The sequence below is a fragment of the Phyllobates terribilis genome, unplaced genomic scaffold, assembly GCF_046119375.1.
Source record: "Phyllobates terribilis strain yellow unplaced genomic scaffold, ASM4611937v1 Scaffold_1__5_contigs__length_1240528914, whole genome shotgun sequence".
Lineage (NCBI taxonomy): Eukaryota > Metazoa > Chordata > Amphibia > Anura > Dendrobatidae > Phyllobates > Phyllobates terribilis.
Genome location: NW_027362761.1, coordinates 70,872,658 through 70,899,878, shown reverse-complemented (window position 1 = coordinate 70,899,878; position 27,221 = coordinate 70,872,658). Strand labels below are relative to the sequence as shown.

General features: G+C 41.1%; 1 protein-coding gene across 2 annotated transcripts in view; it reads right to left on the bottom strand.

The window, feature by feature from the left end:
* The window catches only part of CORO2A (coronin 2A), a 235,376-nt gene that overhangs the window by 184,276 nt on the left and 23,879 nt on the right, over positions 1-27,221 (bottom strand). Inside the window, exon 1 of one of the 2 annotated variants that reach the window (XM_073664182.1) lies at positions 5,232-5,435. The exons of the other annotated variant lie outside the window; for it this stretch is intronic. Coding sequence (XP_073520283.1) covers positions 5,232-5,270 — 39 coding nt within the window. The 5' untranslated portion in view covers positions 5,271-5,435. Of the gene's footprint in view, positions 1-5,231; positions 5,436-27,221 lie in introns of those variants that run through there. 2 annotated transcript variants of the gene reach the window in all.

The following is a 27,221-nucleotide window of genomic DNA, read 5'->3' as shown; positions in this document are numbered from 1 at the left end:
GAGTAGTGAGCAATGAGCATGGTGAGAGATTTCACCAAGATATTGCACCTATGGAGAAAAGATATCAAGCAAAATGGAATCCATCAATGCTTGCAGATTATGTTTGGACAATTGTAAGAGATGATCAGATGCAGGAGTACAAGAAACAAGCAAAAAAGAGTTGTCACTGAATGAGGACCAAATTTTGTAGTGCAATTTCTGTGACTGTTTATAATTCCCAAAAGTGTTTATACATGTTTGTTATTTGACCTGTTGCTAGGTTTCCTCTAAATAAATCAGAAAATTAGCATAACAAAATATTCTGCATCTTTATATTTGCAAAAATAATAATGTTTCAAAGTACTGAAACTTTTATGCATTAACCCCTTTACCACCTTGAGTTTATTCGTTTTTACGTTTTCGTTTTTTGCTCCCCTTCTTCCCAGACCTATAACTTTTTTATTTTTCTGTCAATGTGGCCAAGTGAGGGCTTATTTTTTGCGGGAAAAGTTGCGTTTTTGAACGACTCCACTGATTTCACCATATTGTGTACTGAAAAATGGGAAAAAAAATTCCAAGTGCGGTGAAATTGTAAAAAAGTGCAACTCTACAATTGTTTTTTTTTTTTTTTACCTTGTTCACTAAATACTAAAAATGACCTGCCATTAGGATTCTCAAGGTCATTACGAGTTTGTAGATACCAAACATGTCTAAGTTCTTTTTTAAGTGGTGAAAAAAAATCCAAAGTTTGTAAAAAACAAAAAATTGCACCATTTTCCAAGACCAGTGGCGTCTCCAATTTTTGTGATCTGGGGCGGGGTGAGGGCTTATTTTTTGCACGCTGAGCTGACATTTTTATTGATACCATTTTGGGGTACATATAATGTTTTGCTCGCCTGTTTTTGCATTTTAATGCAATGCTGCAGCAACCAAAAAAACTTAATTCTGGGGTTTTGATTTTTTTCTCATTACGCTGTTTACGGATTAGATTAATTATCTTTATATATTGATAGATCGGGAGATTCTGAACGCAATACCAAACATCTGTATCAGTAACTGATTTTGAACTGTTTTATTTTGAATGGGGCGAAAGGGGGGTGATTTGAACTTTTATATTTTTTTAAAAACATTTTTTTTTTGTACTTTTCACTTGCTTCAATAGTCTCTGGAATTGGAAGTGTCCCTAATGTAGAGTACACTGCCAGCAAACCTTCTTTTAGCGCCCATGACCCATATCGACTGAGAAAATATAATATTCTGTAACATGACATGGCAACAAAGCTGTGGAAACTTAGGGTTAATATATAACCACCATAACATAATGCACATAGTATACAGGGTGGTCCAAAAGTAGGTGGACAGAAAGTGTAATAAGGTTATGAAGGGGGAGATTTATCAAACACTAAATTGCAGCCGCCTGTCTGGATCATCCTCCAATAAACCATGAATTAGACGTGGACGATAAGCTTTCCACCCAATAGATTTCAGGATTCGCATGGTAGAAGCTCGTGAAATTCCCAATTCCAAAGAGGCTCTTCTGGTGGACTTTTTTGGACTCTGAACAAATGTTTCAGCAACAAGTTGTTTATTATCTTCTGTACAGACTGTTTTGGGTCGACCAGTTTTTGGAGCATTAAGGATTGAGCCAGTGGCATTGAATTTGTCACGAATGCGGTAAATGGTTTGTCTCTTTGGGGCTTGAGTACCAAATGTTTCAACCCAATTTGCTCTAACGGTTTCAGCATTTTGAGATTTCCAATACTCGGTTAAAATCCATTTTCTTTGATCTGTATTTCAATTATTTGCCATTATGTGTTATCTTATGTGTTTGCCCTTAGCAACCAATCAGATTCCACCTTTCATTTTCCAAAGCGTCTGTGAGGAATGAAAAGTGGAATCTGATTGGTTGCTAAGGGCAACTAAGCCAGTTTCACTTTACACCATGTTTGATAAATCTCCCCCTTCATAACCTTATTACACTTTCTGTCCACCTGCTTTTGGACCACCCTGTATATAATACTTTCCATTTACATACATCAGCCATAAAATGCAGGTTTTGTCATGCAAAAACAATCATCCCAAAAAGAATCATTTCAGAGCTTTTCCACCTTTAATGTCAGCCATAATCTGTACAATTCAATTAAAAAAACTGAAATATTTTCGGGTGGAAAAAATGAAAATAAACAACTTCAATACTTCAATAATGTGGTTGCATAAATATGCGCACCCTTAAAATAAAACTTTATTTAAGTACCCTTTGAATTCATGTCAGAATTCAGTCTAAAATTGACAACCCCTTTCAAGTATAACTGATGTTTCAGGAGAACCTGCAGCAGCTCCTCTACACTCCATAGAATTTTATTAACTGCAACTATGATCTCCTATCTCAGTACTGGGGAAATCTGTATTCACTGAAAACGGATTTTACCTGCGTACTGAGAATGAATGTTCAGTTCAGAAGGAGGAGGAAGCAGATTACTCTGATAAGATTTATTACAAAGTTTCTTATTTTCACGTGTAATATTGATTTATGGGGGGGAACAACGGTTAATCCTTAACCCTTTAAGGACGCAGGTAATTTTCATTTCTATGTTTGCATTTCTCTCCCTTACCTTTCCAAGGGCCATATCTTTTTTATTTTTCCACTGACATAGCTGAATGAGCGCTTGTGTTTTGCAGGGCGAGTTGTAGTTTTTCGTACTTTTATAGTTTTAAAATTGAAAGAAGACACAAGTCCATCATGTTCAACCTATAACCTTGTAATGTTCATCCAGTGGAAGGCAAAAAAACGCCATAAGACAGAGGCTAATGCCCCATATTAGGGGAAAAATTCCTTCACAACTCCACATATGGCAAATCAAACTAGTTCCGTAGTTCAACGTCCCATCACAAAATCTAGAGCCCATATCCTGTAATATTATATTCTTCAAGAAAGACATCCAGGTATTAAATTAACTTTTTAATGAATCAACCATTACAATACCACCTTGTGGCAGAACGCTCCATTTCCTGCACAGAATCATAGCCTGTGATGGTGGAGAAACCGACTTTTCCTCTAGACATAGAGGATGCCCCCTTGTTCCTATCGCAGGCCTAGGTGTAAAAAGATCATTAGAAAGATCTCTGTACTGTCCCTGCATATATATGTAAATTGTAATTAGATCACCCATAAGCCTTCGTTTTTCCAAACTGAATAACCCCAAGTTTCATAACTTGTCTTGGCACTGCAGACTACCCATTCTCTTAATAACCTTGGTTGCAGTTTTCTGCGTCTCATGCCAGAAGTACCAGAATTCATGAGAGAATTCTGGCAAAATTGCTTTGATGAATTGGCCCAACGGTCTTCCTATTTTTGGCATCATTCCCACTACCCTTGTAATCAGTGTAAACAAATGCTGCCCAAAATGTGATACTTCTTCCCCAATACATTCAGCAAAAAAAAAAAAGACATTTCTATCTATTCAATTTCAAAAACATAACCAAGTTGCAGATTTTCTAACTGTTAAATGTATAAATTAATTTTTTAATCAGACTTGACAAAATATTTTTTGGATGACATCCTCTCCACCCTGGAATGCCGAACGGGGAGAAAAGGAATCCTCAATCTCCTGATGGCTGAGGGATTTCATCTCTTGGCCTGCCTTCAGATATTTCTGACATATATTAAAGAGAACCTCTAAAAACAAAGATGCATTGCAATATGTCTGACCCAATTGCTGTCAAGAAATGTATGTCAAAAGGATTCGAACAGCACGAAAAAATAGCCTCTCAAACTGTACGAGGTATAACATAATAAATATTTTGCCTGGCTCTTTTACCAGACCCAATGTTTAGGTGCCACACAGAAAGTCATTGCAGGCCACTTATTATGCACCCCCATAGGTTAGAAATTCAGAGAGTATAACCGATCATATTCACTATTGATCGTCAGAGACTGTAAGGTCACAGGAACGGGATCTATCAGCATGTACAAGAACCTATTGAATTATGTATAGTAAGAATGCTTTACATAGTTGGAGCTGAAATATTCCTAAGCAGTTATGTTTTACGTGGGGCCATGAGCAGTTCGTTTGGTAAAATCTGGTATGGAATTCACCAAATCGTATGAATTTTTTTTTAAGTGAGCAGGCTCCAAATGTTCACTAAAATTTTCAGGCAACAGTAAAGCATGAAGCACTATATCACCCTCATATTGATAGAAATTTCTAGGTCCCACTAATACATGTTGGATTTGACATGGATTTTTTTTTCAAGCTCTGAGCTAAAAAATTCACAACAAATCTAGATCCTATCCATGAGAATGGGGTTTCTGGAATCTCACTCATATGCAGCAGAAGAAATTAGGAAGATTTATCTACTAAGGAAAAAATCAACTACAGGAAAAAGGAACAAGCTGCAATTTCTGTGGATTCCACGGCAATCCTTGTGCAGATATGCAGCACACCCAGCAGTACCTCTAAGGTAGGACTAAGAGTGTCTGCTGCAGAGGTACACATTAGCTTTTATACAGACGAATGAATAGATATCATTAGAATAACATTACACTGATGCCGGGAATTCAGGAGTAACTGGATAGTGAAATTTAGGGTTCCACCTTAGAGGAGCAGTACAGGAAAAGTTCTCATACAAGTCAACTTAGCGTAATATGGACAACCTAGGAAGCCATAATACTCCCATAAAGAGCAGAATGCTAATTTCAGATCCCCACAATGTATTGTATTCAAACACATCTCTGCCAAAGGACTATGCCCCAAGCATTTTTATTAGTGCCACAAAAGTAATTTAATTATAGGCCTCGAACTATAAACTAAGTTAATAAGGCAGAGTGTTCAAAGGTTATGAATGCTTAGTTCTCAGTGTTCGCTTCACATTGCATTACACAGATTCCAATTACTATTGGAAAAAGACTAAACTATATTTAATATATTTTAGATGTAATATCTTTATGACTTCATATCATATTAAGCATTTTGCTTCATTTCAGGTTTTCTAATCATCAGAAGGACGCTATTGTGTATTTCTAAATAAAACTCTACAATATCTCTGAAATACACCACAAAAAGAATTTGGCCAACTTAAGAGTAAAGGGGTACAAGAATCCAATGCATCAGATACAGCATACACGTTACTTGTCATTGATCCATAATATAAAGTAATGTGCACATTTACATTGCAATACATAGGCAACACAACTGTAAAACGTGTACAAGTTCTTAACTGGAGTATATGAATTTTATACATACACTACTTACCTCCAAAGATTTGAGGTGCGGTGCATACTTAAAAGCCATTTGGAAACAATGACGAAAACTCTTTTAATTCCTCAACTTATGTTCTACTGCAGGCGACAGAAATTCCTCGATTTTACCCTCCGATCACTGTCATTTTAATTCACTGAAACCATTACCTTACTGTATAGCACTTCACTCTCCTAATGAGGAAATGCAATGTGAAACTGACTTGTTTATTGCATGGGAGTATTCTTTTCAAGTAAATTCATCTGATAAAAATGTACATAAAATGGCCATATATGGTAAATGGCACCTAGGCTCCGTTCACACTTGAGTTATTTAACTGATCATAGGAGTCAAACAATGTAATTGATGGAGGTATGGGTGCATCTCAGGACAGACCTCACTGACTTATAATTGGGTCTGTGGGGTTCCTATCATTGTGTTTTTCATTTTACTGGGAAAAAAATAATACTGTAGAACAGAATCTGTGACAAAAGCTTGGAATGCAGCCTTCAACGTAGATACGAACCCGGCCTACCCAATTGTTTGACATGATTAGTTGATTAGTTACATATATACACACTTCCTTCATAGAGGCTTTAGTGGGACTTGTAAAGGACAACAGCTTGCCTGATGGTTTACAGCTGGAAAAAGGAAAAACGCCATGGATGTCATGGCAATGAACGGTGGAGCAGCATCGTCACACCACACACACATATACATATTATTTATACTATATATATATATATATATATATATATATATATATATATATAAATATATATACAGTACAGACCAAAAGTTTGGACACACCTTCTCATTTAAAGATTTTTCTGTATTTTCATGACTATGAAAATTGTACATTCACACTGAAGGCATCAAAACTATGAATTAACACATGTGGAATTATATACTTAACAAAAAAGTGTGAAACAACTGAAAATATGTCTTATATTCTAGGTTCTTCAAAGTAGCCACCTTTTGCTTTGATGACTGCTTTGCACACTCTTGGCATTCTCTTGATGAGCTTCAAGAGGTATGTGCTAGGTATGTGACTCAGGTCCTCCCTGAGTCCAGAGGACCTGTCACTTGGACACTGTTCACAATCACCTGCCGTTCCTGAGGCTTCTCACCAGGATGAGGAACAGCACGGCAGGCAGGGTAGACATAGTAGGAGCAGCGCGGCCTACGCTGCAGTCCATTGGCTCCGGGGTCTAGGGAAAGTTGTCTTATATATGACCCGGGGCACAACACTTCCAACAGACAATGTTACGAGATGTACCCCTAGAACCCAGCTCTGACCCATTCTGGGACCTTGAACACCCCTTAGAGGTGATCTTGGGCCCCTTCTTTGGGGTATCCCTAAAAGCAGCAGACATGTAGAGAGTGAAGAGTACACTTACCTGTCATATGCAGAAAAGATAGCATTAACACACGCGCCATCTTACTGCAGAGCTAGAAATGGTATTTATTGTTATTTATTGAGCATGCCCTACCAGGATGGATAGAAGTAATGGAAGATAGGTTTATGGGAAACCAGGTATAAACATACCTAGATGAAAAAATAATAATTTTAGAGGTTTGAAATTTTGAATAGTATTCACTTTAGAAAAATAACTATATTTGAGAATGATTTAAGCAGTAAGGCACAAAGAGTCAGGAACATGATTGTGGGAATACCCCTTTAAGCAGCACAATATTGTTTACCTTTCTATAATACGATTGATCCAACCTACACAAAAAAGCTGCCCAAGACAAAGAGATGCTTTGTTGTTTGTACAGAGCAGGTGTATTCAAAATAAAGCAAAGCAAGAGAATGAATATGACTTACTGGAAAGAAAAACTCCACTATGATGTTTTAAAAGCAATGTCTCTGGTTGTAGAGTTGTAGCGCTCATCTCCAAAGCACACATATCATTACTAAGATTATATAGCTGAAATTACATGCATTGAATGGAATGCTCCCTTGACTGATTTATTGTGTATCTATGGGAGAACATTTGCGTGTAGGTTAGCATTAAAAGCTGGAGTTCATACCGATTTCCAAAGGCGTGTCTAGGGACTTTGACTCTTGGCCTGCACCCCAAATAATAAGTGCATTACCCCATATCTCTAGTAGGCACGTTTTTAAAACTTAAGTAAAGTTTATTTTCAATCTATATACTATCCGCACGGGCCCTTCAGTGCATGCACACACACGCTCCTTGGCACAGTCCATGTGCAATGTATCGTATTTTTCGGACTATAAGACACACTTTTTCCTCCAAAATGTTGGAGGAAAGTGGGGAGTGCGTCTTATAGTTTGAACCTTCTAATTTAATGTCTTGTTGCTGTGGGTGGTAGTGGTGTTTGGGGGGAGAGTCAGCGGCGGAGGAGCGGGACACATGCGGCAGGAGCGTCTGCTGCAGCCTACACTGTCCTCACTGCTATGAGGCTTGCCAGATACCTGTCTGGATGGTTAAGCATGCACACCTCCACTCAAGCATGCACACCTTTCTGACCACTCTTTCCAGTGACCTGACCATTCTTCCCACTATTCTATACATAATGTATAAAAAAAAATAGCAGCTGTAAAGCTTTCGCAAAAAAAAGTCGCTACAGGAAAAACACTGCTGCCAGTTTCCTGAATCATCTTCTGCTTAAAAAACTCGTAATGTGCAGTTCGCAGTAAAAAAAAAGCATGGTGGCCCAGTTTTCTGAGGCTGCAATGTGTGTCCCTTTATATCTTCTTCATGTTCCACAGATATTGGTATTTTTTGGAATTTTTCTTTTTGTCACGTCACGTGGCTACTCCTATTTAATCACAGGATGAAACAAGCAGTGCATACTTGAGAAAGGGGGAACAGCCCCGAAACGTCACACAGCTGTGCGGGACACTCCAACATGTAGTGTCTTAGCAAGTCCTCAATAGGAATTCAAAAGCAGCGAAAAATTCATGATGTTTACAGAACGGTGAATATGTTGCTAATGTACTTTATGTGATTTACGCATTGATTTAATGGAAATGAAGAATTTCAGAATACATTGAATATAAATCAGAAGAAAGTGTTTATCAGAGATTGAGGATTGAGAGGCCCCAAATAACACACTACTGTACAAAGTGTGGCGGTTGCTCACTTTGCGAAAAGCCCCATAGAAAATTGCACATGTGAAAAGGGCCTTAAACTGACAATACGCATTCGATATCTGTCCACCAAACAAACATTTGGCCGGCAGCTATCTCTCCTGACTCCTCCATACTCATGAATGTACGGCCATATAGAGTTATAATCCAGATTCCACTATTATTTTACTGATGCAGACTATTTTCTGTACAATGACACAATGTCAAAATGATGATTATAATATGTAGTGATTAATTAGAATTTGCTACATCATTTTTGAAGATGTGGCTAACACCAGAACTTCATAGCAGACTAACCAGCTGGTGAGGAACAGCAGCTTCTACATTGCTTCAGCAGATGTAACCCAATAACAGCTGAGCGCCGACCCTTGTTTATCGCTGTTCTAATTTAGAGAGAACCCGTTAACATCTCAAAAAGCTGTGTAATTACTTAATCACACACGATCTATTGCTCGTTCCAGCCCCCTTCTGACAGTCATGATGGTGTCTTACAAATTTTATTGAGTATCTATAAAACGGCAATGCTTGGCCAGCCTAAGTGGTTAAGTGTTTATGATCTGATTCAGTTTCATTGGACTTTGTTTGTAGATAACCCGAGCAAAGATCATATGTACTGTTTGTGTCTGCTGGATATTGAAATAGCATGCTGATAAAAATACCTTCCTTGATTTTCCCAGATTTTAAGGAAAGACAGGAATCTGCATTTTTTAGACTTAAAAGTTTTGTTCACTTTCAGACAACCCCTAATCAGTCGGGCAAAGTCCAGATCTCAACCCAATTGGTATGCTGTGATGAGACCTCAATAAAGCGGTGCACTAATAATGCTCAAAATCCTCAATGAACAAAGCGACATTTTTAAGTCCAACTTAAGTCCATGCATTTGGGCTAAAAAATAATTTTTGTAATTAAAAATTTTGCACTGTTTGGCTTTTTCTTTCAATAAAAATAAAATAAAATGTTACCTTCTCCTATCTAGCAGTCTGCGAAAAAACAGACAGCATTCTTGCCGGTTTGAATCCACCACTCGGATCAATATCGAAGAAGATTCCACGACTTTACGTGGAGTGTACAGTCGACGAAAAATCAAGGACATGTGAACAGACCCATTTACTATTATAGGTACAAGTGCTATCCACACATGGAAACACATGCCACTGTTCAGACACGCCAGATTCATTGACAGGCGTGCGCATGTGAATGAATCAGAAGGGTCTGACTCCAGCACATCTGCTCATCAAGATCGGCAGAGGAAACGCTGGTCTTGATGAATCGGGTCATTGTTTCTAAAATGGAAATGAACATTTTCTGGTATTTTTCATCATTAATATAGTAGAAAATGAAATTAAAGACATGTTTTAACATGCATTAGGCTTTGTCTCATAATGCTAGATATACAGTAATGATAAAAACTAAGTACACCCTCTTTCAATTCCATAGTTTTACATATCAGAACATAATTTAAAAGAAAACATTAAATCCTTAGAAAGTCTTAAAATTAGGTAAATACAATGTCAGATAAAAAAAAAAACACATGACAAATTAGTCAGTGTTTATTTACCAAAACTAGGCCAAATGCAAAAACAGTATGTGGAAAATGTAGTACACCCCACGAATCAATATCTCATAGAAGTACCTTTAGAAGCAATACCTTGAAGTAATAGTTTAATATATAACTATGGACAGCACAGAAAATTCATTCCAAAATTAGACCATGCTCAATTGCAAAAAAATCAAGAGCTATAGCTCAGACTCTAAAGTTCTCAGCATGGCAAATGTTCAATTTCATGACAGTACAGTAAGAAAAAGATTAAACAAGTATTATTTGTTTGGAAGGGTTGCCAGGACCAAGCCTCTTTCTACAAAGAACATGGCAGCACAGCTAAAGTTTGCAAAGTTGCAAGTGAACAAGCTACAAGAATTCTGTAACAATGTCCTTTGGACAGATGAGATCAGAGTAGAGATAATGCCCTGCCCCATGTTTGGTGAAAAACAGACATAGCATATCTGCAGAATCACCTTATCAGAGGTGATGATTTTGGGCTTTGCTTTGAAGCCTCAGGACTTGGGCACCATGCACTCACTGATTCAACCTCAATATATCAAAGTACTAAAGTCAAATGTGAAACCATCTATACAAAATCTAAAGCTTGGCCAAAACTAGGTCATGCACACCACAATGATCCCAAAAACACCAGCAAATCTACATCAGAGTGACTGAGAAAGAAAAGAATGAAAGTGCTGCAATGGGCAGGCAAAGTCCAGACCTCAACCCAATTGAATGCTGTGGCCTTAATAGAGCAGTGCAGTAGCAAATGCTCAAGATCCTCAATGAACTTATAGTGACTTTTTTAAGTCCTACTTAAGTCCATGCATTCGGGGCTAAAAAATGCTTCTACAGGCTCTCTTTCAATTCACATTCAACATTCATGTAGTCTGTGATTATAAATCAGCTGAAAGGAGCTTAGAGAAAGTCAGATAAAAGAGTTACAAACTCCCTTTCTGACCATCATACTGGGCTGACTGACGGGTTCTCATGTAACCTATAGGTTTTGTTCACACGTCGCGTTTTTCCCACTTTTTTTTTTTTCAGTTTGCTTGTTTTTGCAACGAAAAATGCAGCATTTCGCTGTCCCAGCAAAATGAATGAGATTTCTGAAATCTCATGCACGTTACTTATTTTTTCCTTGCAGATTTAAAGCTGTTTCACATTTGCAGCATGTCAATCCTTTTAGCATTTTTGCAGCCTTTTATCACCTATTCTAATAACGTGGAAAAAATGCATCAAAAAACACATCAAAAACTCATTAAAAAATGTATGTTTTTTTTTCAAGCATTTTTCCTGCCAAGAGACATGTTTTTTGCAGAAATGCCAGTAACAAATACTTGACAGTTACACATATCCAAAAAGGGCAAATGGTGCAAATTTTGTAATGAAGCCCAACTCCAAAAATAATTTTTAGCCCCAACTGCATGCATTTAAGAAGAAAAGGTGGACAACCCCTTTAAGCAACTTTGTAAAGAAGAGTGGTCTAAAATTCCTCCAGTACAAAGTGAAAGACTGATAAAGTTATACAGAAAACGATTTCTTCAAGTAAGGGTACGTTCCCACGTTAAGGATTTGCTGCGGTTTTGACGCTGCAGAATGTCTGCACCATTTCCGCACCTATTATGCAAATTAGCAGACCCGCATTTTACATTTTTTACACATGTGGATTTTCCTCATCTAAGCAAGTCTATGGGGAAAATCCGCATGCATACCTGCAAGAGAAATTTACATGCTGCAGATCGGAAAGATGCTCCGCATGTCAGTGTCTGCAGGTGCCCAGATAAGCACAGTGCAGTGGACTTGAGAATTCTAGAAATCCATCCACTACTGTATGCTGTAACATCTGGCTGCTGCGGTTTTGCCGCTGCATAAATGCGCAGCATCAAAACAGCAGGAAATCCTGAACGTAGGAATGCACCCTTATTGTTACTAAATTTGGTTTTACAAAATAGTAAATTTTTAGGGTATACTTAATTTTTCATATACTGTTTCTGTATTTTGACCTAATTTTTATCGTGGTGTAATTTGTCATGCGTTGTTCAGCTGAGGTTGTATTTACCAGACCAGACACAGATGTCTCTTTATTATGTTTGTGCATGTAAAACCATACAATTCAATGAGGGTGTACTTAGTTTTTCTCCAGACTAACCTTTTTCCTAAAGAAAAAAATTAAGGTTAATAAATAAGTAACCAAGGTCTCACAACACAGCAAAGTCAACAAACTATGGAATCAAACAGAAATCCAAACCTTACATCTTCACTAGTCAATTATAGAAAAAAATAGTGCTAATAAACGTTTACGAATCCAAGACCTTCTGTGAAGCAAATTTACCAAATTGTCATGTATAATAGCTTAAAAGAGTAGACCAATGAAAACAAGTTAGGTGAAAACTTGCCAATCGATAGGTGCTCCAATGCTGGAACGTGCGCCAATCGTCAGATCGGGGAATTTTTATCTCTGAAGGGGGAACTTATATTCCCGCTACAAAATGGAGCGGCAGGTTAGATACCCAACCACTACTCTATTCATTTTCTATAGTGAATGCAGTACTTGGCAGCTACATAGGGAATTTCTCGTCCGAGTGTTATCTGTGAAAACATACCTATCATATCATGGCGCAGTGCACATGTCTTTTCCTCAGACCAAGTGGTCGACCAAAAAAAAAAAGTGAAGATGTCCAATTTTGATCAGTGTCAGATAAAAATCGGCAATGCAAGTCTATGGGTCCATAAAAAATATCACACTGCATTCGGATGACAGAATGGAGAAGGTGGAGAATTTGTTTTTTTCTCTCCAGGTCTGAGAGATGTGGAGAAAATGGTCGTGAGACCCTACACTGACAAAAATAAAAGTTCCCAGTTCTGCCAATCAGTGCAGGTCCAAGTGGTTGGTCACCACTGATCAACATGTCATCACCTATCCAGTCGATAGGTGATACAGTTAGGTCCAGAAATATTTGGACAGTGACACAAATTTTGGTATTTTAGCTGTTTACCAAAACATATTCATGATACAGTTATATAATCAATAAGGACTTAAAGTGAAGACTTTCAGCTTTAATTTTAGGGTACTGACATCCTAATTAAAGTAAGGGTTTAGGAATTACAGCTCTTTAAAATATAGCTGCCTCTTTTTAAAGGGACCAAGATGCAAACCATTAATCAGTCTTAAAAACAGAAAGACCAGATTAGACTTTGCCAAAAAAAACATCTAAAGAAGTTTTTTCCGTTCTGGAAAAGCATTCTTTGGACAGATGAAACTAAGATTACCAGAATGATGGGAAGAAAAAGTATGGAGAAGGCTTGGAACGGCTCATGATCCAAAACTCACCACATCCTCTGTAAAACATGGTGGAGGCAATGTGATGGCATGAGCACGCATGGCTTCCAATGGTCATTTATATAAAGTGATAACAGATGATTTATCAACAACAAGACATCTGATATGAGGCATACAGCTATCACTCGCCTTGGCAGTCTACAGCCTGTATGCCCATATTAATAGTTTAGACAGGTCAAATGTGGTGACAGATTCTGCTTTAAGTTTTGTCTTAAAGGGAAAGACCCACAAACAAGTAACAACTGAAGTCAGCTGCAATAAAGGCCTGGAAGCGCACCAAGGGGGAAACCCGGCATTTGGTAACGTCCATGGCTTCCAGACTTCAGGCAGTCATTGCCTGCAAAGGATTCTCTACAAAGTATTACAAATGAACACTTTATTTGTAATAAAGTTAATTTGTCCAATTACTTTTGAGCCCCCGAAATGAGGAGGATTGGTAGAAAAATTGTTGCTATTCCTAAATGTTTCACAGGATATTTTTGTTCAACCTCGTTAAATAAGGCCATGGCCCCACTATCAGTATTTGGTCAGTGGGAGCCAAAACCAGGTGAGGAACAATTAGAGAAAGGGTAAATTAGAAACAAGTCACCAATTCTGCATTTATCACCCACTCCTGGTTTTGGTTCCCACTCCTGAGAAAAAATACTGACTGAATACTGACCAAATACTGATAGTGGGGCCCTGACCTAAACCTGAAAATCTACACTTCAATTGCATCTCAGTTGTTTCATTTTAAATAAAAAATAGTGGCACGCAGAGCCCAAATCACAAAGATTCGGTCACTGTCCAAATATTTCTGGGCCTAACTGTAACTTGTTTTCACTGGACAACCCCTTTATCATTAGGTTAATTGTAAAAATTGCACCAAAATAAAGGTGCCTCTTGGACTACAATAAAGTGTGGCAATTGCACAAGTTTTGGATAGATTTGTGTAGCGTATATGCTCACCCTGTGTAGTTGTGCAAAGGTCAGGCACAGCACTGACTCACAACTAGTGTTGAGCGATACCTTCCGATATCAGGAAATATCGTATCGGATTGGATCGGGCCGATACCCAAAAAGTATCGGATATCGCCGATTCCGATACCGGAAACCAATGCAAGTCAATGGGACACTAATATCGGAATGAAAATAAACCCTTTCTTTCCTTGTAGGTTAATTCTACATGAAGTAAAACAACTAAGAATAATGTAGAATGCATTATGCGAAAAGCCGGCAATTCATCAGCGCATACACCGGTACCCGACAATTTACAACAGAAAGAATAGAGCATTACACATAGATTAGATTGATAGAAACATGTCAGTCAAATTTATATGAGAGTACAGTGACAGTGTTGCTTACTATACTTGTCATTTGGTGTAAAGGATTTATTAAAAAAAATAATAGTGTTTTCATGCACCGTCTCTTTAAAAAAGCCGGCCGGCAATTCAGCAGCGGTACCCGACAATTTAGAACAGAAAGAATAGAGCATCACACATAGATTATATAGATAGAAACATGTCAGTCACATATATATGAAGTACAGTGACAGTGTTGCTTACTGTACTTGTCATTTAGTGTAAAGGATTTATTTAAAAAAATAATAGTGTTTTCATGCACCGTCTCTTTAAGAAAGTCGGCCGGCAATTCAGCATCTGTACCCGACAATTTAGAATAGAAGGAATAGAGAATCATACATAGATTAGATAGATAGAAACATGTCAGTCACATATATATGAAGTACAGTGATAGTGTTGATTACTGTACTTGTCATTTAGTGTTAAAATAAAGGATTTATTTAAAAAAAAATTGGCGTGGGGTTCCCCTTAATTTTAGTCTCTAGCGGAGGTTAAGCAGACGGCTGGGGCAGATGTTTGAAGCCTGGGAAGGGGGTAATACCCACGGAGCTTCCCAGGCTACTAATATCAGCCCCCAGCTGAATACATAGCCTTTACTAGCTATTAAAATGGGGGACCCGCCCAAAAAAATAACGTGGGGTCCCCCCTATTTTAATAGCTAGCAAAGGCTAGGCAGACAGCTGGGGGCTGATATTAATAGCCTAGGAAGGGTGCCATGAATATTGGCCCCCTCCCAGGCTAGAAACACCAGCCGTCAGCCGCCCCAGAAATGGCGCATCCATAGGATGCGCCAATTCTGGCACTTAGCCTCGCTCTTCCCACTGCCCTGTAGCGGTGGCAGTGGGGTAATAGGGCTGGGGTTGATGTCAGCTTATAATGCCAGCTGACATCAAGCCCAGGTTAGTAATGGAGAGGCGTCTATAAGACACCCCCATTACTAACCCCATAGTCAAAGTTAAAAAAAAAACACAAACACCCAGAATAAAGTCCTTTAATTGAAATAAACACACAATTCTTTATTGTTCTAAATTAAACCATACTTACCACCACGCCCATTCCAGCTGAAGCCAACGATCTCCTGCAATAAAAGTAAAATAATAAAGCAACATCATCCTTACCTTTCCATGGTTCCCACGATGGCTCCAGCTCTGCTACATCGAGATGACAGGCTGGACCGCAGCAGAACGCTGCCATCCAGCCTGTCATCCCGCGGACACTGAGAAGCGCAGGCATGCTTGCGCTACTCAGTGTCTCTCTGTGACGGCATCCAGATGAGCCGACAATGAACTCGGCTCACCTCATGCACGTCACTGACAGCGTGGGAGAATTCTCCTGCACTCAGCGCTTCAGCATGAGAATTTTCCCACGCTGTCAGTGACGTGCATGAGGTGAGGTCATGTCCAATGAACTCAGCTCACCTCATGCACGTCACTGACAGTGTGGGAGAATTCTCACGCTGAAGCGCTGAGTGCAGGAGAATTCTCCCACGCTGTCAGTGACGTGCATGAGGTGAGCCGAGTTCATTGGACATGACCTCACCTCATGCACGTCACTGACAGCGTGGGAAAATTCTCCTGCACTCAGCGCTTCAGCGTGAGAATTTTCCCACGCTGTCAGTGACGTGCATGAGGTGAGCCGAGTTCATTGGACATGACCTCGGCTCATCTGGATGCCGTCACAGAGAGACACTGAGGAGCGCAAGCATGCCTGCGCTTCTCAGTGTCTGCGGGATGACAGGCTGGATGGCAGCGTTCTGCTGCGGTCCAGCCTGTCATCTCGATGTAGCAGAGCTGAAGCTGTCGTGGGAACCATGGAAAGGTAAGGATGATGTTGGTTTATTATTTTTCTTTTATTGCAGGAGATCGTTGGCTTCAGCTGGAATGGGCGTGATGGTAAGTATAGTTTAATTTAGAACAATAAAGAATTGTGTCTTTATTTCAATTAAAGGACTTTATTCTGGGTGTTGTGTTTTTTTTAAATACTTTACTAGAAATTCATGGTGGTCATGTCTAATAGTGGCGTGACCCCATGAATTTCGGGCTTAGGGCCAGCTGATAATGCCAAGCTGGCCTTAACCCCTTTATTACCCAGTGAGCCACCGCACCAGGGCCCTGGATGAGTTGGGTACAGCGCCAGAAGATGGCGCTTCTATGAACGCGCCATTTTCCGGGGTGGCTGCGGACTGCAATTTGCAGCGGGTGGGGCCCAGAAAGCTTGGGCCTCCCTGCGCTGCAGATTCCAGCCCCCAGCTGCCTAGTTGTACCTGGCTGGACACAAAAATAGGGCGAAGCTCCACGTATTTTTTTTTTAAATTATTTCATGAAATTCATGAAATAATTAAGAAAAAAAGGGCTTCCCTATATTGTTGTGTCCGGCCAGGTACAAATAGGCAGCTGGTGGTTGGGGGCAGCCCGTTCCTGCCTGCTGTACCTGGCTGGACCCAAATATAGTGCGAAGCTCCACGTCAATTTTTTTTTAATTATTTCATGAAATAATTTTTTAAAAAAAGGGCTTCCCTATATTGTTGTGTCCGGCCAGGTACAAATAGGCAGCTGGTGGTTGGGGGCAGCCCGTTCCTGCCTGCTGTACCTGGCTGGACACAAATATAGGGCGAAGCCCCACATCAATTTTTTTTTAATTATTTCATGAATTTCCTGAAATAATTTAAAAAAAATTGACGTGGGGCTTCGCACTATATTTGTGTCCAGCCAGGTACAGCAGGCAGGAACGGGCTGCCCCCAACCACCAGCTGCCTATTTGTACCTGGCCGGACACAACAATATAGGGAAGCCCTTCTTTATTATTTCATGAATTTCATGAAATAATTTAAAAAAAAAATACGTGGGGCTTCTCCCTATTTTTGTGTCCAGCCAGGTACAACTAGGCAGCTGGGGGATGGAATCTGCAGCGCAGGGAGGCCCAAGCTTTCTGGGCCCCCCCCCGCTGCAAATTGCAGTCCGCAGCCATCCCGGAAAATGGCGCGTTCATAGAAGCTGGATGCTGTACCTGGCTGGCATACAAAAATATAGCAAAGCCCACGTCAAAATTTTTGGGAAAAATTAATTAAAAAATAAATAATAATTTAGGGACTGCATCTTTATTAACTCCTCAAATGTCATTTAGTGTTAAAATAAAGGATTTATTTAAAAAAATTGGCGTGGGATCCCCCATAATTTTAGTCTCTAGCGGAGGTTAAGCAGACAGCTGGGGCAGATGTTTGAAGCCTGGGAAGGGGGTAATACCCACGGAGCTCCCCAGGCTACTAATATCAGCCCCCAGCTGAATACCTAGCCTTTACTAGCTATTAAAATGGGGGACCCCCCCCAAAAAATGACGTGGGGTCCCCCCTATTTTAATAGCTAGCAAAGGCTAGGCAGACAGCTGGGGGCTGATATTAATAGCCCAGGAAGGGTGCCATGAATATTGGCCCCCTCCCAGGCTAGAAACACTAGCCGTCAGCCGCCCCAGAAATGGCGCATCCAACTCTGGCACTTAGCCTCGCTCTTCCACGCTGCCCTGGTGCGGTGGCAGGGGGTAATAGGGCTGGGGTTCATGTCAGCGCCAGCTGCCATGAAGCCCAGGTTAGTAATGATGGGCGTCTATAAGACACCCCCATTACTAACCTACAAAGTGTTAAAAAGAAAAAACACACTACACCCAGAAAAAAATAATTTATTTGAAATAAAACACAACATTTTATTTAATTCTTAGTTTACTAAAAAAAAAAAATAGTTACCTGTCCACGTTCCTGCGCTGATCTCCCATGCACAGCTGTCACATCTGGAGATGGTGACAGCTGTGCATGGCTGCTATAAGCTCACACTGCCGGGAACACGTCCGCTCCCGGCAGCGGGAGCCACTGACTGAGGTCACCGGAGTGCATTCAGGCAGCGCAGCTCTGGAGACCTCCTTTACGGCACTGCTGTACCGTGGGAATTTCTCACGATACAGCAGGGCCGTAAAGGAGCTGACCGGAGCAGCGCTGCCTGAACTCCGGTGAACCCGCTTATGCAATGACGGGGCTGCTTTACGGCCCCGTCATTCTAGCGGCGGCAGCGGTTCAGAGCGGTCACATTCTATGTGGCTGCTCTAAACTGGAGATCATCGTGTGACACTCGTGGACTACTACGGAGGGGTAAGGATAAAGTTGTGGTTTATTATTTTATATTTTATTACAGGAGATCGATGGCTTCGGGGAATTAGGTGTCTAGGTGAGTATAGGTGTAGTTTTTTATTTTTTACTTTATTTTAGGTGGCGATCGGCGGGGACAGGTAATGTATGAACTAATTTATTGTAGGTAACCACTGGCCACCAATGACATGTATTTAATATTTATTGGGGACACAGTAGGGCAATTTAAATAGCAGGATCAGGCTGATGGGAACTACTGCTCCCATCGAGCTGATCCTGCTGGCACGAGTGGACGGGGGACAGACATAGGCCGATGGGAGTAGTAGTGTCACATCGGCCTATGTCTGCCTGCACGCACACACCCGCACACCCGCACACACTCGCAGACATCGCACAGACACCGCGCACACCCGCACACACGCGCACACCCGCACACATCGCACAGACATCGCGCACACCCGCAGACATCGCACAGACACCCACACACACCAATCATGACGGGCTGATGGTCTGGGAGGTGAGGCTGACCTGTGTGGCCGTGGGAAAGTTCATGTGAGTTCATGCAATGCAGTCAAGCATGAACTCACGTGAACCCTCTGAGGGCATCACGGCTACTTCAAATGAACAGCTGATCAGCATCACCTGATACCTCAGCTGTTCATTTGAAATAACCGGCGGGAAAGCGCAGCACAGAACGGGAAAGCCGGCGGTGAAGTCTTTTCACTGCCGGCTTCCCCGCCCGGGTCCTTCGCTCCCCGCTCCTTGGTGCTGCGCTCCCCGCCCGGTCCTAACTTACGATCGGGATTGGAGGTGGCGAGGGGAGCGGAGGATCGAGGTGGGAGGCTGCCGGGAAGCAGTATGGGGCCGTGTGATTGTTTAAAAGCCGGAGGCTTTTTACCGCCCGCCGGCTTTTAAACAATCAGGAGAATTCTCCCACGCTGGGATGGCATTCTGATGACAGGCTGGATCTCAGCTGAGCGCTGCCACCCAGCTTGTCATCCTTCAGAGACACTGCAGAGCGCAGGCATTATGGGAACTTCCGATTCCGGTATTCGATATTGTAAAAGTATCGGAATTAAGTATCGGAATTCCGATACCGCGAATATCGGCCGATACCCGATATTTCAGTATCGGAATGCTCAACACTACTCACAACACTGAGCTGGATAAATCAAAACCTGTGGAACCAAGCAAAACTGCTGGAAAGATTGCTACCAGTAGGTGTAACCAGAGGGCTGCAAAAAATATATATCTAGTTTTTAATTACCGGTAAATTAAAACATGCTACGCATTTCAAGACCAATCAGGTTTCTTCATCAGGCATGTCGTATAATTACACAGACCAAGTTTAAACCAATGAGTTAACATCACAAAACGACCAACACATGATAAAAATTAGACACGTTAAAAATATATCAAAGCCATATATTTAAAAATATATAGAATTTACACCCAGATAGCAATTGTTAGGTCTATTCTCCACACATTCCTTAAACTCTTCAATGTGAAAGGGTGCATAATTTAACCCCTTCACCCCCCGAGCCTGTTTTCACCTTCCTGACCAGGCCAAATTTTACAATTCTGACCAGAGTCACTTTATGTGGTAATAACTCTGGAATGCTTCAACATATTCCAGTGATTTTGAGAATGTTTTTTCATGACATGTTGTACTTTATGCTATTGGCAAATTTAGGCAGATATTTTTTGCATTTATTTGTGAAGATATCAGAATTTTTTCGCAATTTTAAAACCCACAAAATAGTTAATAAATAACATTTCCCACATGTCTACTTTATATAAGCATCACTTTTTGAACACATTTTTTTTGTTAGGAAGTTGAAAGGGTTAAAAGTTGATCAGCAATTTCTCAAATTTTCCAACAAAATTTACAAAATCTATTTTTTAAGGACCACATCACATTTGAAGTGACTTTGAGGGTCCCATATGACAGAAAATACCGAAAAGTGACACCATTCTAAAAACTGCACCCTTCAAGGTGCTCAAAACCACATTCAAGAAGTTTATTAACTCTTCAGGTGCTTTACAAGAATTAAAGCAATGTGGAAGGACAAAATGATAATATTACTCTTTCCTTCAAAAATGTTGATTTAGCCCCTATATGTAATCGGGAAATACTTTTCACGTACAGTGGAAAGCTCAGAAGGGAAGGAGCCCCAAATTGTAGTGCAGATTTTGTTGTTATGGTTTGATGAGTATGTTCTGTTAACCCTTCCGGCGAGCATGCTCGGGTGCTCGCCAAGTATCTTCAGCGGTGCTCGGGATGCCTAAGAAAGAGGAATTCCGCAACATGTATTAAAGCTGTCAAACAGTCGCAAATCATGAGCACTGAGTGACTAAAACATAACACCCGAGCACTCCGAAGATACTCGTAAAACACCTGAGCATGCTCGTAAATCTCAAGTAATGAATGTGCTCGCTCATCACCATTTGCGGGTGATATGACCCACTGGAAGAGCCCCTGAGGTGGCAGAAATGTAGAATTCCACCTAAGTGACCCCATTTTAGAAACTGCACCTCTTATTAAATTCATCTACGGGTGCAGTGATTATATTGACTCCACGAGTGTGTCACAGAAGTTTATACCATTGGGCAGTGAAGAAAAAATAATTCCATTTTTATCAAAAACATTTTTTTAGCCCCAAGTTTTAAATTTTCACAAGGGGAAATGGGTAAAAGTGTCACCAAAATTTCTCACACAACTTCTGCTAAACATAGCAATACCCCATATGTGGCTGTACAGTACTGCTTAGGCACACGGTGACACTCCGGAGGAAAGGAGCGCTATTTGACTCATGGAGAACAAATTATTGGAGAATAGCTTAAGGACTCCATATACAGAGCCTCTAAGTGCCAGAAGACCAGAATCCACTCTCAGCTCTGTGCTGAGCTCAGTGAGTCATTCTCCTTGGCGTGAGCGGTCAGGTGGATTACAGCGGGGGACATCTTCGGACAGGTGAGTATAAGGATTTTTTGATTTTCTTTTTTTTACACCAGGACACAGTGAGAGCAGAATACTACTCTCATCATTGTTCCTTTTTAGTGCTGATTGCAGCGCAAGCAGGGGACAATGATGAGGGCAGCGTTCAGCACCCGGTGCCTGGGAACAACACTAACTGTATCGCTGATTCCCAGGCGCCGGTATGTGTCACATTGATGACACAGGGATGTCATCCGTGAGTCATCACTGTGCACATGTGCGGGACGTTTTGCGGCCCGTGCTGCGAGAAAAAAACGGACATGTCAGCGTATTTTGCCCATGGACTCACGGTCCGTGGAAACACACTGACATGTGCACAGACCCATTCATTTGAATGGGTCTACGTGTGTCAGTGTCTCCAGTACGTGTGGAAACTGTCACCACACATACTCAAAACACTGACACCTGAAAGGCGCCTTGTTCAGTTTTTGAATTGAAGCACTTCTCCTGTGATTTCATTTCATAGATTGAGACATTTCATCGTTTTAAGGTTGAAGGTAGAATTAAGTCCATCTACTTAAACCTGTAACCTAACATGTTGATAGAGAGGAAGGTAAAAACCCCATGGGTTACACATTAATAACTCCATATTAGGGGAACCATTCCTTCTCGACTCCATATAGCAATCAGACTAGTTCCCTGGATCAAGGCCCCATCAAACAATCTAGTGCCCATAACATGTAATATTATATTTGTCAAAAATGGAGCTCATATTGCTAATGGAGATTTCACAAGACAGAAATAAATAGGCAAGTAAATAACAACAGTGAATTAATACAAATTAATCCCTTTTAAACTCTCTGAATCACAAGTTACACACTTAAGCCAAATCACCCTCACAAGCTATCACACTCGCTATAACATAATTTATATAGTTACCTTTTCCCTTAGCTGCAATACAAACTGAAACTCACTGCAATATCTGCAAAGGACATTTATGTGCTGGTATACAGTTGTCACCTCTAATATGTGAGTCACACGATCCAAACCAACAGGAAACGCATGAGTAAACATAGGGCTAATATGAAAAAATACAGTTCTCTCCATACTTTTATTCTAATAAAGAAACAAGATCTAACAAGAAAGATTCTTCATCTCTTAGAGCACCACTGTAGCGTTTTTTTTTTATTACACTGCAGGAGTGGTGCTTTAAATATATCATAAGTCCCCTGCCCCCTGTCATATACTCACTTTCCGCCACCTTCATCAGTTTCCCTGCCTCTCCGGTCCGTCTCCTGTGAAAAGTGACCTACTGGCGCGCTCCGGCGTATGCTGGAGCTGCGCGGAGGTCACTTTTCAATACAAGTCTATGAGCGCCTTGTTCTGGCCTCGTTCTGGCTCTCATAGACTTGTATTGAGAGCTTGTGAGCGGAGCTTCTGACTGCTGGCTGTCAGAAGCTGCGCTCTCAAGATGGCGCCGCGGGACTGGACCGGCGCTGAAAACCAGGGAAGACGCCGGAAAGTGAGTATATGAAAGGGTCAGGGGGCTTACACTCCAGTGCTGAAAAAAAATAAAAAAGCTGGAGTGGTGCTTTAAATTAACCATTCTTGAGTATATTCCATAAACTTCCCCAAATAGTTATCGTTAGCTGATCAATAAAGAATCCTTTTGGATCTCTAAATTATGAATCCTTCGACTGGAAGAATTAAATGGATATGTGATAGATAAAGGTTAAAACTGTTATCTTTATGGTCACAGTCAGATGGCTGTGTAAATCAGAACGAGATCGGATCGCAGTGTACGGACTGGCCGACGGCTCTCCCTACTCAAGCATGAGAGCTTCATGTATTTCTATGCAGCTGTCACGCTCGGGTAGTGCATTGTGCTCCAATCTCCCTCCAACTTATACAGCCGTCTGACTGCGCTCTCTATATATATGGCTTTGATCAATTTTTAGCGTGTCTAATTTTTATCATGTGTTGGTCATTTAGTGACGTAAACTAATTAATTTGAACATTTATGGTTTGTGCAATGTCTGATTTTTTCCTTGGACCTGCAGATAGACAGAATGTTTTCATTCCATTCAATTAATGTATGAAGGGAAACAAGAGGAGAAGTTCAGTCCCGGGCCGCTTCATTACGAGGCTACTGTATTTATACTGCTAAACTCCAATAACTGCAGCCTCCCACCCCTGATGAAGCCAGTGATGGCGAAACTAGTTGGGGAGGCAGCTGGTTAATTTTATCAGCAGTGTTTGATAGTTGATCCATATCATATAACAAGGTGTTGGTCCGCAGCCACACCATACCCTAAGTTGATTTGTAACATTAAGAATCAAACAGTAAATAAGTCATTCATAAAGAATAGGGAAAATTATTACATCAGCCAGTTGATATCTAGCCAGGTTACCTTGTTACTATCTATCCTGTACTGGTTGAGGATGAAATAGTTAGTAGTGCCAATTAATGACCCCTGAATAGTGGCTGGTATTTGAGGGGTAGACTGGGTTACTGAGAAGGGCTCTGAGTTATATCCCTGTGAGACATCTGTCTATTAGTGTTTATTGGAGAAAAAAAATTCTCTGGCTGTGAGATTACCTATATTTACAGATACTGACAGTATCATCTAAATGTCTCAGCTCAGGAATTTAAAAATATTCCAAGGGAGGACCAACACAAACTTGTGTTTTTAAATTGCACATTAGTTAATTATGTGACAAGTAATAAAGATTATATTTTATCATTCACAGAACTTTTAGTTAGGGCTTGCCCATTGACTTGCGTTGAACCGCATAATATCCGCATGTATACATGTAGATATTATGCGGTTCAATGCGTGGATGGTACCCGGGTGTGGAGAAGAGGAGACTCTCATCCGACCCAGGTACCATGGTACCTGCAAGTCACCTCTGTGGCAGCCCCTGGTCTCCTCCCGGCCGCGTCCTGTCTCCTCAGCGTCCCACGGTGTACTTGCAGGACCTGCGGTGACGTCATATAGTCAGCTGATGGTCACGCGACCGCTGACGTCAGCGGTCAGGTGATGGTCGCGAGGAGAGAGGACGCTGCCGGGAGGAGACCGGGGGCCGCCGGAGAGGTGAATATCAGGTGTTCTTTTTTTCTTTTTACTTTTTAATTCACGATTTGAAGCAGAAATTTCCTCTAAGTTGGTCACACAATATAAATCCATGCCGGTTGCATGGATTTATATTGTGTGACCAACTTGTCAAGCCCTTTTCCAAGTGATGCTCAAAATCGCTTGGAAAAACGCTTGAAATAAAACGCATGCATAAACGCATGTAAAACCGCTGAAAAAAACGCATGTAAAATACGCATGCGTTTTTTTCTGCCAAGGAGATGCAGAAATGCTCAGGAAATTTCTGCTTCAAATCTGCATCATGGGCACATAGCCTTTACTGCTAAACTACACACTAGAGGCCCCCATACACATTAGACTGTGCTGCGTGTCCGATTTTGGACTGGTGATCGCATTATTCTCCCTAAGATAAGCCGCTGGCCAACGTGTCAGCTTTGGTGCTTTCTCATAGAGAACATAGGATCGCTCGGCCAGGCAAGCGTTCCTATGTATGGGTGTGTTGACTGAAATGACTGTGGGCTGACAGCCATTTAATGTCTATTCCCAGCCTAAGAGCTTATAGCATATGGTAACATACAGTACAGACCAAAAGTTTGGACACACCTTCTCATTTACGGTATGTGCCCACGTAGCGTTTTACAAGCGTATTTGATGCGGAATTTCCGCAGCGGAAATGCTTGTAAAACGCTTGTTAATCCGCACCCCATGGTCCCCAATGAGAATCCGCAAGTTCTATGCCCATGCTGCGGATTTTTCCGCAGCGTTTTTGATGTGCACAAAAATCCGCAGCATGTCAATTAACTTTGCGTTTCCGCATGCGGAATTGCCTTTTCAATGCAATAAAAAACGCAAGGCAATTCCGCATGTAGAAAACACGCGATAAACGCTTGCGAAATTCCGCATGCGTTTTTCCGGGAGAGGACATGCGGAAATGAAGCAGAAATTTTCTGCTTCATTTCCGCAACGTGGGCACATAGCCTTAAAGATTTTTCTGTATTTTCCTAAGTATGAAAATTGTACATTCACACTGAAGGCATCAAAACTATGAATTAACACATGTGGAATTATATACTTAACAAAAAAGTGTGAAACAACTGAAAATATGTCTTATATTCTAGGTTCTTCAAAGTAGCAACCTTTTGCTTTGATGACTGCTTTGCACACTCTTGGCATTCTCTTGATGAGCTTCAAGAGGTAGTCACCAGAAATGGTCTTCCAACAATCTTGAAGGAGTTCCCAGAGATGCTTAGCACTTGTTGGCCCTTTTGCCTTCACTCTGCGGTCCAGCTCACCCCAAACCATCTCGATTGGGTTCAGGTCTGGTGACTGTGGAAGCCAGGTCATCTGGCGTAGCACCCCATCACTCTCCTTCTTGGTCAAATAGCCCTTACACAGCCTGGAGGTGTGTTTGAGGTCATTGTCCTGTTGAAAAATAAATGATGGTCCAACTAAACACAAACCGGATGGAATAGCATGTCGTTGCAAGATGCTGTAGTAGCCATGCTGGTTCAGTATGCCTTCAATTTTTAATAAATCCCCAACAGTGTCACCAGCAGAGCACCCCAACACCATTACACCTCCTCCTCCATGCTTGACAGTGGGAACCAGGCATGTAGAGTCCATCCGTTCACCTTTTCTGCGTCGCACAAAGACACGGTGGTTGGAACCAAAGATCTCAAATTTGGACTCATCAGACCAAAGCACAGTTTCCACTGGTCTAATGTCCATTCCTTGTGTTCTTTATCCCAAACAAGTCTCTTCTGCTTGTCGCCTGTCCTTAGCAGTGGTTTCCTAGCAGCTATTTTACCATGAAGGCCTGCTGCACAAAGTCTCCTCTTAACAGCTGTTGTAGAGATGTGTCTGCTGCTAGAACTCTGTGTGGCATTGACCTGGTCTCTAATCTGAGCTGCTGTTAACCTGCGATTTCTGAGGCTGGTGACTCGGATAAACTTATCCTCAGAAGCAAAGGTGACTCTTGGTCTTCCTTTCCTGGGGCGGTCCTCATGTGAGCCAGTTTCTTTGTAGCGCTTGATGGTTTTTGCAACTGCATTTGGGGACACTTTCAAAGTTTTCCCAATTTTTCGCACTGACTGACCTTCATTTCTTAAAGTAATGATGGCCACTCGTTTTTCTTTACTTAGCTGCTTTTTTCTTGCCATAATACAAATTCTAGCAGTCTATTCAGTAGGACTATCAGCTGTGTATCCACTGACTTATGCACAACACAACTGATGGTCCCAACCCCATTTATAAGGCAAGAAATCCCACTTATTAAACCTGACAGGGCACACCTGTGAAGTGAAAACCATTTCCGGTGACTACCTCTTGAAGCTCATCAAGAGAATGCCAAGAGTGTGCAAAGCAGTCATCAAAGCAAAAGGTGGCTACTTTGAAGAACCTAGAATATAAGACATGTTTCCAGTTGTTTCACACTTTTTTGTTAAGTATATAATTCCACATGTGTTAATTCATAGTTTTGATGCCTTCAGTGTG